Source organism: Somniosus microcephalus, chromosome 4, assembly GCF_052327205.1.
Source record: "Somniosus microcephalus isolate GS21.2 chromosome 4, FLI_Smic_1.0, whole genome shotgun sequence".
NCBI classification, from domain to species: domain Eukaryota; kingdom Metazoa; phylum Chordata; class Chondrichthyes; order Squaliformes; family Somniosidae; genus Somniosus; species Somniosus microcephalus.
Window position 1 is genome coordinate 320,453,339 of NC_140990.1, and position 15,752 is coordinate 320,469,090.

Sequence of the window (15,752 nt, forward strand, 5' to 3'; positions counted from 1 at the left end):
AAAATGAAGTTCGGGACCTGGAACGTCAGGACCCTCATGGACAACCCAACAGTGACAGACCGGAACGCTGTACTGCTATCATTGCCTAGGAGCTCAGACGTTTCGACATTGACATCGCCGCCCTAAGTGAGACCCGGCGGGCAGGGGAAGGCCAGCTCAAGGAGCAAGGCGGTGGCTACACCTTCTTTAGGTTTGCCTTTCCAGAAGAAGAACGCCGCCTCCAATGGGTAGGCTTCGCCATAAAAAATTAGCTAGTTGGGCATCTCAGAGACTCCCCTAGCAGTATAAACGAGCGCCTCATGACTCTTCAGCTCACCCTGGCCCAGAACCAGTGCGCTATGGTCATCAGTAGACTACAGCAACGGCTTGCATTTATATAGCGCCTTTAAGTTCATAAAAATGTCCGAAAGCGCTTCACAGGAGCGTTCTCAAACAAAACTTGACAGCGAGCCACATGGAGATATTGGGACAGGTGACAAAGTTTGGTCAGAGGTCGATTTTATGGAGTGTCTTAAAGGAGGAGTGAGGTAGTGAGGCTTAGGGAGGGAATTCCAGAGCTTAGGACCTCGGCGGCTGAAGGCACGGCCGCCAATGGTGGAGCGATTCAAATTGGGGATGTGCAAGGGGCCAGAATTGGATGAGCGCGGATATCTCGGAGGGTTGTAAGGCTGGAGGAGGTTAGAGAGAGAGAGAGAGGGAGGGGCGAGGTCACGGAGCAATTTGAAAGCCAGGATGAGAATTTTAAAATCGAGGTGTTGCTGGTCAGCAAGCAAAGGAGGTGAGGCGGTGAACAAGACTTGGCGTTGTTGTGTATGTCCCTTTAAGGGAATAACTGGTCTTAGACTGCAGTACCGGCAGTGACCACCCCTGTATAAAAGGCCCTAGCAGGCTTCTGTAGTTTCAGTTTCAAGCTGCCTCTTGTTCAGTAAAGTACCTGTTAAACTGTTCTCCCGAAGTCCGTGTATTATTGAGGCGCGGACTTTACAGGCGTGAGTTAGGATATGGGCAGCAGAGTTTTTGGATGAGCTCAAGTTTACGGAGACGAGGGCCGCATGTGACTGGTGAAGTTTCTTACTAACCTTCCGAGGAATGTCTCTTTTTTTTCTAATTGTAGCTCCAGCACACGCAGCAATACGGCAAGATATTTAAATCTCGCTTCGGACCGCAGTTTGTTGTCTCCATTGCTGACCGGGACATGGTGGCCCAGGTGTTGAGGGCAGAGGGCAAGGCCCCTCAGAGGGCCAACATGGAGTCATGGCAGGAGTACAGACAATTACGAGGAAGGGCTACGGGACTGATATCTGCGTAAGTTGAACCTGGGTGGGCGCCAAGTGGTGGCTGCGTTCGGAGTACGCAGCGGAACCAGACTTGATGGGGGGTGGGGTTTATGATAGGCTTTCAATTTAAGCAATTAAGGGAAGATGGTTCAAACATAGAAACATAGAAGATAGGAGCTGGAGTAGGCCATTCGGCCCCTCGAGCCTGCTCTGCCATTCAATGAGATCATGGCTGATCATCCAAATTCAGTACCCTTCTCTCCATATCCCTTGATCCCTTTAGCCTTAAGAAATATATCCAACCCCTTCTTGAATATATTTACTGAATTGGCCTCTACTGCCTTCTGTGGTAGAGAAGTCCACAGGTTCACCACTCTCTGGGTGAAGAAATTCCTCCTCCTCCTCTCTGTCCTAAATGGCTTACCCCTTATCCTTAGACAGTGACCCCTGGTTCTGGACTCCCCGACCATCAGGAACATCTTTCCTGCATCTAGTCTGTCTAGTCCTGTTAGAATTTTATAAGTTTCAATGAGATCCCCTCTCATTCTTCTAAACTCCAGCGAGTATAAACCCAATCGACCCAATCTCTCCTCATACGTCAAAAGCGAACAACAGTGAAGTAATGCAGTGTTTGTGACTGACCGTTTTTTTTTATACGCAAGTCTGTCTGTTTTGCCTCTCCTGAGGGCACTGGCACCAGCGGTTTTGTGGTGAGCATTCATCGAGTGTGAGCCTGGTCTTAGTTTAGGCAGGTTATTCGACCATGGGGAGAGGAAGCATCACAGGAAGCCCAGACCCGCCCATCACTCAATGTATGGATGCTTTCCAAGCGGGGTCACTAGTTAGGAATTTGAAGAGGGAACCATCTCTTTTCACCACCCCCCTACGCCCCTCACCAAGCGCAAACCTCAAAAGACATTCGAGGCAATTGTAGTGTCTCGTCATCGGAACAGGAGGCGTCCATTTAGCCCTTCGAGCTTGTTCCGCCATTCAGTGAGATCATGGCTGATCTGTGACCTGACTCCTTATACCCACCTTTGCCCCATATCCCTTAATACCTTTGGTTAACAGTAATACAATTGACCCCACATCAACTGCTGTTTGCAGAAGAGAGTTTTACACTTCTGCCACCCTTTGTGTGTAGAAGTGTTTCCTAACTTTGCTTCTGAAAGGCCTGGCTCTAACTTTTACACTGTGTCCCCTAGTTCTAATCAAAATCAAATCAAATCAACTTTTATTGTCATTGTTAGTGCACAAGTGCAGTACAACGAAATGTAGGCTTGCGGCTCCCGAGAGTGTACATTTAGATTAAGACATTTAAACATTCAACATACATTTGGCTTGTAATACATTAACATAAACATAACCATAATAAAGTGCATTGGCAGATGTGCAGGCTTTAGAGTTTATTTGTGGAGTTCAGTAGGATGACAGCCCTGGGAAAGAAGCTGTTCCTAAATCTGGTCGTATGGGTGCGAATGCATCTGTAGCGTCTCCCAGATGGCAGGAGGGCGAACAGACTGTGGCTGGGGTGGGTAGGGTCTTTGATGATGGACCGTGACCTCCGTAAACAGCGTTTCTGGTATATGTGCTCTATGGTCGGTAGCCGGGTGCCAGTAATGCGTTGGGCAGTTTTGACTACCCGCTGCAGGGCTTTCCGGTCATAGTAGCTACAGCTGCCATACCATACTGTGATACAGTTTGTCAGGATGCTCTCTATTGTGCAGCAGTAAAAGTTAGAGAAGATCAGGGGTGACAGGTTACATCCCTTCAGCCTCCTTAGGAAATATAGGCGCTGCTGGGCCTTCTTCACCAGAGAGGAGGTATTGAGGGACCAGGAGAGGTCTTCCGTGATGTGGACTCCGAGGAACTTAAAGCTGTCCACCCTTTCCACCACAGCCCCATTGATGTGGATGGGGGTGTGACTTCCGCCTTTAGACTTCCTGAAGTCCACAATGATTTCTTTGGTTTTCTTGATGTTCAGGGCCAGGTTGTTATCGGCGCACCACTTCACGAGATGCTGGACCTCCTCCCTGTAGGCTGACTCATCGTTGTTGGTGATCTGGCCTACTACCGTGGTGTCATCCGCAAACTTGATGATGGTGTTGGAACCATGAACAGCCACACAGTCGTGGGTGAAGAGGGAGTAGAGGAGGGGGCTCAGCACACAGGAAGACCTGTCAAATATATGAATGGAGATCACCCCCAAAACATAGTAAAACTTCAAATAAATTTTAAAAAATCACGTTAACTATTTTAAACTTTAAACTTTTGAAAAAAATAATTAAAGTTTTTTACGGGGCTAAAAATAAATTTACCTTTTTTAAAGTTTTTAAATGATAAATCAGTGGAATTTTTTTTTTTTTTACTTTTTTCAACTCTTATCCTGGTAAAAGCAAGCCTTACACCTGCTTTTACCAGGCGCAAGAATTGTAAGTGTTTTCTGCAGGCGGAGGATCTCCAAAAAGTGGAACCATCCACCCGCAGAGGCCCTGCTTCCGGGCAGCCAGAGGATCTGTCAAGAGCTTTCTTGACAGATCGGAAATGCCAGTTTCCAGCACATGCACAGTGCATGCCTAAAACCAGCATTTCTGATGTCCCTACGGGTGAGTACACAGCGCGTACACACCCGTAGGGATCGGAATATCCAGCCCATTGTGCCTTTCTGGACGTCCCAAAGCACTTTACAGCCAGTGAAGTACTTTTGAAGTGTCGGCACTGTTGCAATGTAGGAAACGCAGCAGCCAATTAGCACATTGCAGGAGGTCCAGAGAAGAGTGACGACGGTAATTCAGGTCTCAAAACAATTAAGCTGTGAGAACTGGCTGCAAAATTAAACCTTTTCCAGCCTCCTTTCCCCCGCCCCCACCACCCCCCGCAAGTTATCAACCCAATTCGTCCTGTACCAAAATCTTTTTAAAGCAATGGTCCCTTTAGACCATCTGCAGAACTGTCTCAATGACAGCAGCTGTTGATTAAGAGTAGAGCAGGAGAGATTTCTTGGTGTCCTGGCCAATATTTATCCCTCCGTGAACATCACTCAAAACAGATTATCTGGTTATGTATCTCATTACTGATTGTGAGAGCTTGTTGTGCACAAATTGGCTGCTGCGTTTCCTACATTACAGCAGTGACTTCATTTCAAAATCCCTTCATTGGCTGTAACGCGCTGTGGGACATCCTGAGGTGTCCTGAGAGTTTAGAAGAATGAGAGGTGATCTCATTGAAACATACAAAATTCTTACAGGGTGATGCGCTATCAATTCTAATAAAAGGCTGGGCAGAGTTCAGAACGACAGGCTTTTATTAACTACTGAATTGCACTTCAGACAGATCAGGACTATGCCTCTAGTGGACGACCGAATGCCAGGAGCTGCCATGCGGCCGCTCTTATACTCGGTAGCCCAGGGGCGGAGTCAGCTGAGGCATAGTCAGGCACAACAGTGAAACAAGAGTGAACGACAACAACAACAACAACAACAGTGAACTACAGTGGTTTACCACATTCACCCCTCGTTTAAAATTAAGTCCGGCGGGGTGAAGTGTATCAAAAGTTTGAGTAGGCGAGTCTGTCGGGCGGCCTCGTTTGCCGTCGAGATCTTCGTGGCGACGGTTGCGATGGTACAGCTTCCCACGACGCGTCTTGAGCGGGGTCCAGCACCGGCGTATCGTCCCCTTTGGTGTTGGGTGGGCGAGTGGACTCCAGCTGGTCCTGGGGGCGCGGCATGCCGTCTACTGGGGTGGAATGGACAGGGGTGAGAATTGGGTCTACTGAATTTTGGGCCGTGTCGGAGGGGGTCGTGGTGGGGGGCAATGGTGGCGGGTCAGTGGACCCCGAGGGTGCCAGATCTCTAATGGAGACTGTATCCTCCCGCCCGTCCGGGTATGCCACGTAGGCGTACTGGGGGTTGGCATGGAGGAGGTGAACCTTCTCTACCAGGGGAGCCGTTTTGTGGGACCTTACATGCTTCCTCAGCAGGACGGGCCCTGGGGATGTCAGCCAGTGTGGTAGTGAGTTACCGGATGTGGACCTCCAGGGAAAAACAAACATTCGCTCATGGGGGGTTGCGTTGGTGGCTGTACACAGCAGTGACCGGATGGAGTGGAGCGCATCGGGTAGGACATCCTGCCAACGGGAGGTCGGAAGGCCCCTAGATTTTAAGGCTAGGAGGGCCGCCTTCCAGACCGTCGCGTTCTCTCTTTCAACCTGTCCGTTCCCCCGGGGGTTGTAGCTGGTGGTCCGGCTTGAGGCAATACCTCTCATGAGCAGGTACTGACGGAGTTCGTCGCTCATGAAGGACGAGCCCCGGTCGCTATGAATATAGCTGGGAAAACCGAACAGAGCAAAGAGGTTGTGCAGGCATTTAATGACCGTAACGGTGGTCATGTCTGGGCAGGGGATGGCAAAAGGGAAACGGGAGTACTCATCAACTATGTTGAGGAAGTACACATTGCGGTCAGACGAGGGGCGGGGCCCTTTAAAGTCGATACTCAGGCGCTCAAAAGGGCGGGTGGCCTTGATCAGGTTTGCTCTGTCAGGCCTATAGAAGCGCGGCTTGCACTCTGCACAGACTGGGCAGCTCCTGGTCATGGTCCTGACCTCCTCGATGGAGTAAGGCAGGTTGCGGCCCTTAATGAAATGGAAGAACCTGGTGACCCCCGGGTGGCAGAGGTCGTTGTGGAGCCCGTAGTCTATCGATCTGCGCGGTGGCGCATGTGCCTCGCGATAGAGCGTCTGAGGGTTCGTTGAGTTTCCCTGGCCGGTACAAGATGTCGTAATTGTAGGTCGAAAGTTCGATTCTCCACCTCAAAATCTTGTCATTTTTGATTTTACCCCTCTGCTTGTTGTTGAACATGAAAGCAACTGAACGCTGGTCAGTAAGCAGGGTAAATCGTTTTCCAGCCAGGTAGTGCCGCCAGTGGCGCACCGCCTCCACAATGGCCTGGGCCTCTTTTTCCACAGAGGAGTGTCTGAGTTCGGAGCCCTGGAGGGTTCGTGAAAAGAAGGCCACGGGTCTTCCCGCCTGGTTAAGGGTAGCGGCCAGGGCAAAGTCGGATGCATCGCTCTCCACCTGGAAGGGGATGGACTCGTCTACCGAGTGCATGGTGGCCTTGGCAATGTCATCTTTTATACGGTGAAAGGCTAAGCGGGCCTCCGCCGTCAGGGGGAAGGAAGTGGACTTGATAAGTGGACGGGCTTTGTCCGCATAATGAGGGACCCACTGGGCGTAATAGGAAAAGAAGCCCAGGCACCTTTTGAGGGCCTTGAGACAGTGGGGCAGGGGAAGTTCCATCAACGGGCGCATCCGGTCAGGGTCAGGACTGATGACTCCGTGTTTCACCACGCAACCAAGGATAGCGAGGCGGGCTGTGCGGAATATGCACTTTTCCTTGTTGTACGTGAGGTTTAGGAGTTTGGCCGTGCGGAGGAACTTATCAAGATTGGCGTCATGGTCCTGCAGGTCATGGCCGCAGATGGTCACGTTGTCCAGGTAGGGAAACGTGGCCTGTAACGCATTCTCGTCGACCATCCGGTCCATCTCCCTCTGGAAGACGGAGACACCGTTGGTGACGCCAAAAGGAACCCTGAGGAAGTGAAAAAGGCGGCCGTTTGCCTCGAAAGCTGTGTACTGGCGGTCCTCAGGGCGGATAGGGATTTGGTGGTATGCTGCCTTGAGGTCAATGGTCGAGAAAACGCGGTATTGCGCTATCTTATTAACCATGTCGGCTATGCGGGGGAGGGGGTATGCGTCCAACTGGGTGTACTTGTTGATAGTCTGGCTGTAGTCGATGACTAGGCGCTGCTTGTTGCCAGTCTTAATGACTACCACCTGGGCTCGCCAGGGGCTGGTACTATCCTCAATAATCCCCTCTTTCAGGAGCCGCGTCACCTCAGATCTTAAGAAGGATCTGTCCCCGGTGCTGTATCGCCTGCTCTTTGTGGCGATAGGCTTGCAGTCGCGGGTGAGGTTGGCGAACGGGGGGGGGGGTGTGATTTTGAGGGTGGAGAGACTACAGGTGGGGCGCGGCGGGCAATTTAAAAACTGCTGGTTGCAGACAGTGAGCGGGGGAAGAGGTCCACCGTATGTCAAGGTGACACTCTTAAAGTGACAATGAAAGTCCAACCCCAGTAGAACGGCAGCGCAGAGATGTGGCAGGACGAATAGCTTTACATTTTTATATACGGAGCCCTTCACCGAGAGGGTCACTACGCAGTAGCCGCCGACGTCTGCTGAGTGGGATTTCGAGGCCATGGAGATCCGATGGCGCGTTGGCCGGACCGAGAGGGAATAGCGCCGTACTGTATCAGGGTGTATGAAGCTCTCCGTGCTCCCGGAATCAAAAAGGCAAGTTGTGGCGCGGCCATTTACCTGGATGTCCATCGTGGACCTGGCTAGCTGGTGGGGTCTGGATTGATCCAGCATGATGGAGGCCGCTGTGGAGTCGGTAGCGTCGCTGTAGAACCCCGGTGAGGCGGTGGTGGGTGAGTCGGGGGCCCGTTGGCAGAATGGCGGACAAGATGGCGGCGTCGGAGAGGAAGGACAAAATGGCGGCGCCCATGACAATCCCGATCCCCACGAGGCTGGAGGGAGGCAAGATGGCCGCTCCCACGAATCGCACGCGGCGCTGCTGGAGGTAGGGGTCTTCTGACTTCTGCAGACGCCAGCGTAGTGTCCCTTCTTACCGCAGGCAGAGCAGACCGCGTTTTTCGCCGGGCAGCGCGCCCTGGGGTGTTTGGTTTGGCCACAGAAATAACATTTCTGGCTCGGGCGGGACATCGCTGCAGCAGTTGAGGCCAGGGCCCGTGGCGGCGCCACATCCCAAGGTGGCGGCGGCTGCGGCATCCATGAGGCGGCCGCGCGGTCCGGGGAGTAGGCCTCCATGTTCCGGTGGGCTACGTCCAACGAGAGGGTGAGTGAAATCGCCTTCTTCAGGTCGAGCTCGCTACTTTCCAGCAGTCGCTGCCGTGTGTGAGTGGACCTGAGGCCCGCCACGAGGGCGTCCCGGATGAGCTCCTCCGTATGTTCCGTGGCTGTTGCTTGCATTCGCAGGCTCGGCCGAGTTCCTTCAGCGCCCGTATGTATGCTTCTGTGGGTTCCCCGGGCTGTTGTTTGCGAGACCCCAGGAGATGTCTTGCGTAAACATAGTTGACCGGGCGTGCGTATTGCTCCTTCAAGATGTCGATAGCCCCCTGGTAGCTCGTAGCGTCCCGGATAAGGGCAAAAGCTCGGTGGTTTACTTTAGAGTTCAGCACCCTGAGCTTGTCGGCATCGGCGGCGACGGTCTCGCCGGATGCAGTCAGAAAGGACTCAAAACAGTGCAGCCAGTGCGAGAACTTAGCAGTCGAGTCCGGTTCTTGCGGGTCGAGTTCCAGGCACTTGATCTTAAGAATCTGCAGCATCGTTTTTTTTTTTCAGTAGTTAATAAAATTGATGCGCTATCAATTCTAATAAAAGGCTGGGCAGAGTTCAGAACGACAGGCTTTTATTAACTACTGAATTGCACTTCAGACAGATCAGGACTATGCCTCTAGTGGACGACCGAATGCCAGGAGCTGCCATGCGGCCGCTCTTATACTCGGTAGCCCAGGGGCGGAGTCAGCTGAGGCATAGTCAGGCACAACAGTGAAACAAGAGTGAATGACAACAACAACAACAACAACAGTGAACACAGTGAACTACAGTGGTTTACCACACAGGGCTTGACAGGGTAGCTGCAGGGAGGATGTTTCCCCTGGCTGGAGAGTCTAGAACCAGGGGTCACAGTCTCAGAATAAGGGGTCGACCATTTAGGACTGAGATGAGGAGAAATTTCTTCACACAGAGGGTGGTGAATCTTTGGAATTCTCTACCCCAGAGGGCTGTGGAGGCTCAGTCGTTGAGTATATTCAAGACAGAGATCGATAGATTTTTGGATATTAAGGGAATCAAGGGATATGGGGATAGTGTGGGAAGGCGGAGTTGAGGTAGAAGATCAGCCATGATCTTATTGAATGGCGGAGCAAGCTCGAGGGGCCAAATGGCCCACTCCTGCTCCTATTTCTTGTGTTCTTATGAGGTGGTGGAAGGTGCTATATAAGTGCAAGTCTTTTCCTTTTCCTCATTAGACATCTACTTTCCAGCATAAGTCACTGGAGACTGATCAGAGGTAGGTAACGGTTTGACATTCTCCTTCTATAGTCTATGGCATTGAGGTCAATCTCATTAACCTTGTCATTGCCCCCGAGGAAGAGGAGGAGAAGGCTTTAATCTAGGACTGTCCTGGTCTCTCTGGCTCAGGATCACCTGGGCAGTACAGTTACCCACTGAGACATCAAGGGACTTGCCACCAGCTGCTGAAGGTAAATTGAAATCATAATATTAGCAAGTGACCTAACATTCTGCTCCACGTTGCTTAACATAAAGTAATACTACCAAGTCCTTTTTGTGACCATGTCCAGATTTTTGCCCATTCATGGCCAAGAAACCCTTCTCCCTTTTTTGTGCTGATTTCCAACACCAGCGGACATGAGTTTAAAAGCTCAGAGGGAAGTCAGAGCAAACCTTCTCGCGCACGGGGTGATCGAGGTGTCGAATACGTTACCGAAGAAGGTCATTGAATCAAACCGTATTAAACACTGCAAGAGACAGTTGGATGTCCCCGTGGTGGTGGCGGCGGTGGTGGGTTGATGCATCATAAAGGGACACGTTTTGTTGGACGCATTTTCCGCTCCTAAAATTCTCGTTTCACTGGCTGACGGTACTGCTGTTAATTTCAGAGAGGGCGAGGAGTGGTTCAAAATGAGGAGCGTTCTGAAGCAGCGGATCATGAAGCCCAAGGACGTGGCCATGTTTTCGGAAGGAGTGACTGATGTCATTGCCGACCTAATCAAAAGGATGAAGTACATAAAGGTGCAGGAAGGCACCTCGGAGAAGATAACCGATGTGAGCAGCTTGTTCTTCAAGTTTGCAATGGAAGGTGAGATCCTTCATCCGGACCCCACCGGGTGCTTTTAACCCAAGGTCTTCCCATCCGATGGATGGCTCGCTTGAGCCACTCGTTGTCTGGCATGGACCTGAAACCATCCAGACTGGGAAATTCCAGCTTCGATCTTTGGTCTGTTCTGTAACAGCTGATCTCAGCGCGGGGGGGCGTTTGTGGGGGGTGGGGTGGGGCTGCAATTGATCAAAGTGTCCCTGGGAAAAGGAGGATAAATATCAGCCATCGTTCAATCCCTGATCTGAATGCTATCGTGTGATGCTTGTGTCCACATGGATGTTGAGTGCGGACCGGGACAGTCCCTTTCAAGTGTGGATTAATTAAGGAAAGCCAGCACGGGTTTGTTAAAGGCAAATCATGTTTAACTAAATTGATTGAGTTTTTTGATGAGGTAACACAGAGGGTTGACGTAGTGTACATGGACTTCCAAAAGGCATTTGATAAAGTGCCACATAATAGGCTTGCCAACAAAATTGAAGCCCATGGAATAAAAGAGACAGTGGCAGCATGGATACAAAATTGGCTAAGTGACAGGAAACAGAGAGTAGTGGTGAACGGTTGTTTTTCGGACTGGAGGAAGGTAGACAGTGGTGTTCCCCAGGGGTCGGTACTAGGACCACTGCTTTTCTTGATATATGTTAATGACTTGGACATGGGTGTACAGGGCATAATTTCAAAATCTGCAGATTACACAAAACTTGGAAGTATAGTGAACAGTGAGGAGGATAGTGATAGACTGCAAGAGGACATAGACAGACTGGTGGAATGGGTGGACACGCGGCAGATGAAGTTTAACACCGAAAAGTGCGAAGTGATGCATTTTGGTAGGAAGAACGAGGAGAGGAAATATAAACTAAAGGGTATAATTCTAAAGGGGGTGCATGAACAGAGAGACCTGGGGGTATATGTGCACAAATCATTGAAGGTGGCAGGGCAGGTTGAGAAAGCGGTTAAAAAAGCATACAGGATCCTCGGCTTCATGAATAGAGGCATAGAATACAAAAGCAAGGAAGTTATGATGAACCTTTTATAAAACACTGGTTCGGCCTCAATGGGAGTATTGTGTCTAATTCTGGGCACCGCACTTTAGGAAGGATGTGAAGGCCTTCGAGAGGGTGCAGAAAAGATTTACTAGAATAGTTCCAGGAATTAGAGACTTCCGTTACGTGGATAGACTGGAGAATCTAGGGTTGTTCTCCTTTGAGCAAAGAAGGCTGAGAGGAGATTTGATAGATGTGTTCAAAATCATGAGGGATCTAGACAGAGTAGATAGAGAGAAACTGTTCCTATTGGCGGAAGGGTCGAGAACCAGAGGACACAGATTTAAGGTGATTAGCAAAAGAACCAAAGGCGACGTGAGGAAAGACTTTTTTACGCAGTGAGTTATTAGGATCTGAAATGCACTGCCTGAAAGGGTGGTGGAGGCAGATTCAATCGTGGCTTTCAAAAGGGAATTGGATAAGTACCTGAAGGGGGGGGGTGAAATTGCATAGCTACGGAGAAAGGGAGAGTGGGACCAGCTGAAGTGCTCTTGCAGAGAGTCGGCGGGCCGAATGGCCTCCTTCTGTGCTGTAACCATTCTATGATTCTAACCATGTTCACCTAAAGCATGTTCTCGAAAGAAGAATAGCCTTTTTCTGCTCCTTAATGGCTGATGTTTGACATATCCACGCCATCACTAAGACCGCCTATTTCCACCTCCGTAACGTCGCCTGACTCCGCCACTGCCTCAGCTCATCCACTGTTGAAACCCTCATCCATGCCTTTGTTACCTCTAGACTTGACTATTCCAACGCACTCCTGGCTGGCCTCCCACGTTCTACCCTCCATAAACTTGAGCTCATCCAAAACTCTGCTGCCCATGTCCCAACTCGCAGCGAGTCCCGTTCACCCATCGCCCCTGTGCTCGCTCTACATTGGCTCCTGGTTAAGCAATGCTTTGATTTTAAAATTCTCATCCTTGATTTCAAATCCCTCCATAGCCTCGCCCCTCCCTATCTCTGTAATCTCCTCCAGCCCCACAACCCTCCGAGATCTCTGCGCTCCTCCAATTCTGGCCTCTTGCGCATCCCCGATTTTCATCGCTCCACCATTGGCGGCCGTGCCTTCAGCTGTCTAGGCCCAAAGCTCTGGGATTCCCTCCCTAAACCTCTCCACCTCTCTGCCTCTTTTTTTTCCCTATAAGACGTTCCTTCAAACCTATATCATCTGCCCTAATCTCTCCTTATGTGGCTCGGTGTCAAATTTGCCTTCTAACGCTCCTGTCATGCGCCTTGGGACGTTTTACTACGTTAAAGGTGCTATCTAAATACAAGTTGTTGTTGATGTTGACTGTAGGATAGGGAACAAGTGTGAAAGACTCACACCTTGTGAGCACCACCGTTAGCTTTGGAAAGTACTTGGAAGTAATTTTCTTATAGAATCATAGCACAGCACAGAAGGAGGCCAGTCGGCCCGTCGTGCTTGCGTCAGCTCTTTGAACAAGATATCCAATTAGTCTCACTCCACTGCTCTTGCCCCGTAGCCCTGCAAATTTTTCCGTTTCAAATGTTTATCCAATTCTCTTTTGAAAGTTACTATTGAATCTGCTTCCACCGCCCTTTCAGGCAGCGCGTTCCAGATCACAACAACTCGCTGCGTGAAATAAATTGCTCCTCCTCTCCCCTCTGGTTCTTTTGCCAATCAACTTAAACCTGTGTCATCTGGTTACTGCCCCTCCTGCCCGTGGAAACAGTTTTCCCTTATTTACTCTTATCAAAACTCATTCATATTGTACAGGTGCTCTATTAACTGACTACTACAGCAGTTTGCATTTATCTAGCACCTTTAACATAGTAAAACCTCCCCAAGACGCTTCAGAGGAGGGTAATCTGATTAAAATTTGACACCGAGCCACATAAGGAGACATTCGGACAAGAAAGAGGTCGGTTTTAAGGAGCATCTTAAAGGAGGAGTAAGAGTTAGAGAAACATAGGAACAACATAGGAGCAGGAGTAGGCCATTCAGCCCCTCGAACCTGTTCCGCCATTCAATGAGATCATGGCTGACCTGTGACCCAACTCCATACACCTGCCTTTGGCCCATATCCCTTAATAACTTTGGTTAACAAAAAGCTATCAATCTCTGATTTTAAATTAACAATTGATCTAGCATCAATTACCATTTGCAGAAGAAAGTTCCAAACTTCTACCACCCTTTGTGTGTAGAAGTGTTTCCTAACTTCACTCCTGAAAGGTCTGGCTCTAATTTTGAGACTATGCCCCTGAGTCCTAGAATCCCCAACCAGCGGAAATAGTTTCTCTCTATCTACCCTATCTGTTCCCCTTAATATCTTGGAAACTTCAATCAGATCACCCTTTAACTTTCTAAATTCTAGGGAATACAACCCTAATTTGTGTAATCTCTCCTCATAACTTAACCCTTGAAGTCCGGGTATCATTCTGGTAAACCTACGCTGCACTCCCTCCAAGGCCAATATATCCTTCCTAAGGTGTGGTGCCCAGCACTGCTCACAGTGCTCCAGGTGTGGTCTAACCAGGGTTTTGTACAGCTGCAGCATAACTTCTACCCCCTTGTATTCTAATCCTCTAGATATAAAGGCCAGCATTCCATTAGCCTTTTTGATTATTTTCAGTACCTGTTCATGACATTTTAATGATCTGTGTACCTGGACCCCCCAAGTCTCTTTGGACCTCCACTGTTTTTAGTTTTTCACCATTTAGAAAGTACCCTGTTCGATCCTTTTTAGGTCCAAAGTGGATGACCTCACATTTGCCTACATTGAGATCCATTTGCCACAGTTTTGCCCATTCATTAATCTGTCGATATCCCTTTGTAATTTTATGCTTTAATCTACACTGCCTACAATGCCGCCTATCATTGTGTCATCGGCAAAGTTGGATATGTGGCTTTCTGTGCCATCATCTAAGCCCTTAATAAATACTGTGAATAGTTGAGGCCCCAACACAGATCCCTGTGGGACACCACTAGTTACATCCTGCCAATTAGAGTACCTGCCCATTATCCCTACTCTCTGTCTCCTGCCATTCAGCCAATTTCTTAACCAGGTCAATAATTTGCCTTCAATTCTGTGGGCTTCTACCTTAGATAACAGTCTCTTATGTAGGACTTTATCAAATGCCTTCTGGAAGTCCATATAAATAACATCCATAGACATTCTCCTGTCCAGACTTTAGTCACCTCCTCAAAAAATTAAATCTAGTTTGTCAGGTGTCAGGTGTTACCTTTCACAAATCCATACTGGCTCTCTCTGATCAACTGAAAATTTGCAAGGTGTTCACTCACCCTATCCTTAATTATAGACTCTAGCAATTTCCTGACAACAGATGTTAGGCTAACTGGTCTCTAATTCCTTGGTTTCCCTCTCTCATTCTTAAATAGCAGATTGACATGCCCAATTTTCCAATCTAAAGGAACGGTTCCTGAATCTAGAGAACATTGGAAGATTATAGTTAGGGCATCTGCAATGTGCTCACCTACTCCCTTTAAAACCCTGGGATGGAAACCATCTGGCCCTGGGGATTTGTCACTCTTTAGTGCCATTATTTTCTTTCTTTATTCATTTTATTTTACTTACATTAATTTTATTAAGTCTCTGTCCCTGATTCAATATTAGTTTCCTTGGGATTTCTGGCATGCTATCCTCTTCCTCTACTGTAAATACTGACGCAAAGTAATTATTCAACATGTCCCCCATTTCCTTATTATCATTGACAGTATCACTGCTTTCAGTTTTTAAGGGGCCAACATTGCTCCTGACTACCCTCTCTTTCCTAATGTAACTATAAAAACTCTTCATATTGATTTTGATATCGCTTGCAAGTTTATTTTCATATTCCCTTTTTGTAGCTCTTACTATCTCTTTTGTGACTCTTTGTGGTTCTTTGTATCTTTCCCATTCATCAGGATCTGTGCTATTTTTTGCATTTTGTATGCTTTTTCTTTTAGTTTTCTGCTGTCCCTCACCTCTAGTCGTCCATGGCTGGGGTTTTTCAGCAAGCAGAGCTCTTGCCCCTCAGGGTATAAACTGGTTCTGTATCACCTTGAATTATTTTTTAAACATCTCCAGTCGTTTTACCCATTAACAGATTTGCTGAGTTTACTATGGACAGTCTCTGTCTCATCCCGTTGAGTCGGCCTTACCTAACTCTAGAATCTTAGTACTGTAGCTGTTTCGCATTTCTCCCTTTCAAACGCTATGTTGAACTCAATCATGTTATGATCGCTATTGGATAAATATTCACGCACAGTTAGGCTGTTAACTAAATCTGGCTCATTACTCATTACTGAAGCTAATATGGCTTGCCCCCTTGTTGCCTCTAGGACATATTGTTGTAGAAAACTATCCCAGACACACTCGAGAAATTCACGACCTTTCTGACGGGTGCTAGTCTGCGTATCCTAATCTATATGAAAGTTAAAATCCCCCATTAAAACCACTCTGCCTTTACTACATGCTTGTCTAATCTCTGCATT

At 48.7% G+C, this 15,752-nt stretch overlaps 1 protein-coding gene across 1 annotated transcript in view; it reads left to right on the forward strand.

The window, feature by feature from the left end:
- The window catches only part of cyp27c1 (cytochrome P450, family 27, subfamily C, polypeptide 1), a 52,371-nt gene that overhangs the window by 6,411 nt on the left and 30,208 nt on the right, over positions 1 to 15,752 (forward strand). The window contains exons 2-3 of the mRNA XM_085986814.1: positions 1,115 to 1,305; positions 10,036 to 10,235. Of these exons, the coding sequence (XP_085842940.1) occupies positions 1,115 to 1,305; positions 10,036 to 10,235 (391 nt within the window). The remainder of the gene's footprint in view (positions 1 to 1,114; positions 1,306 to 10,035; positions 10,236 to 15,752) is intronic.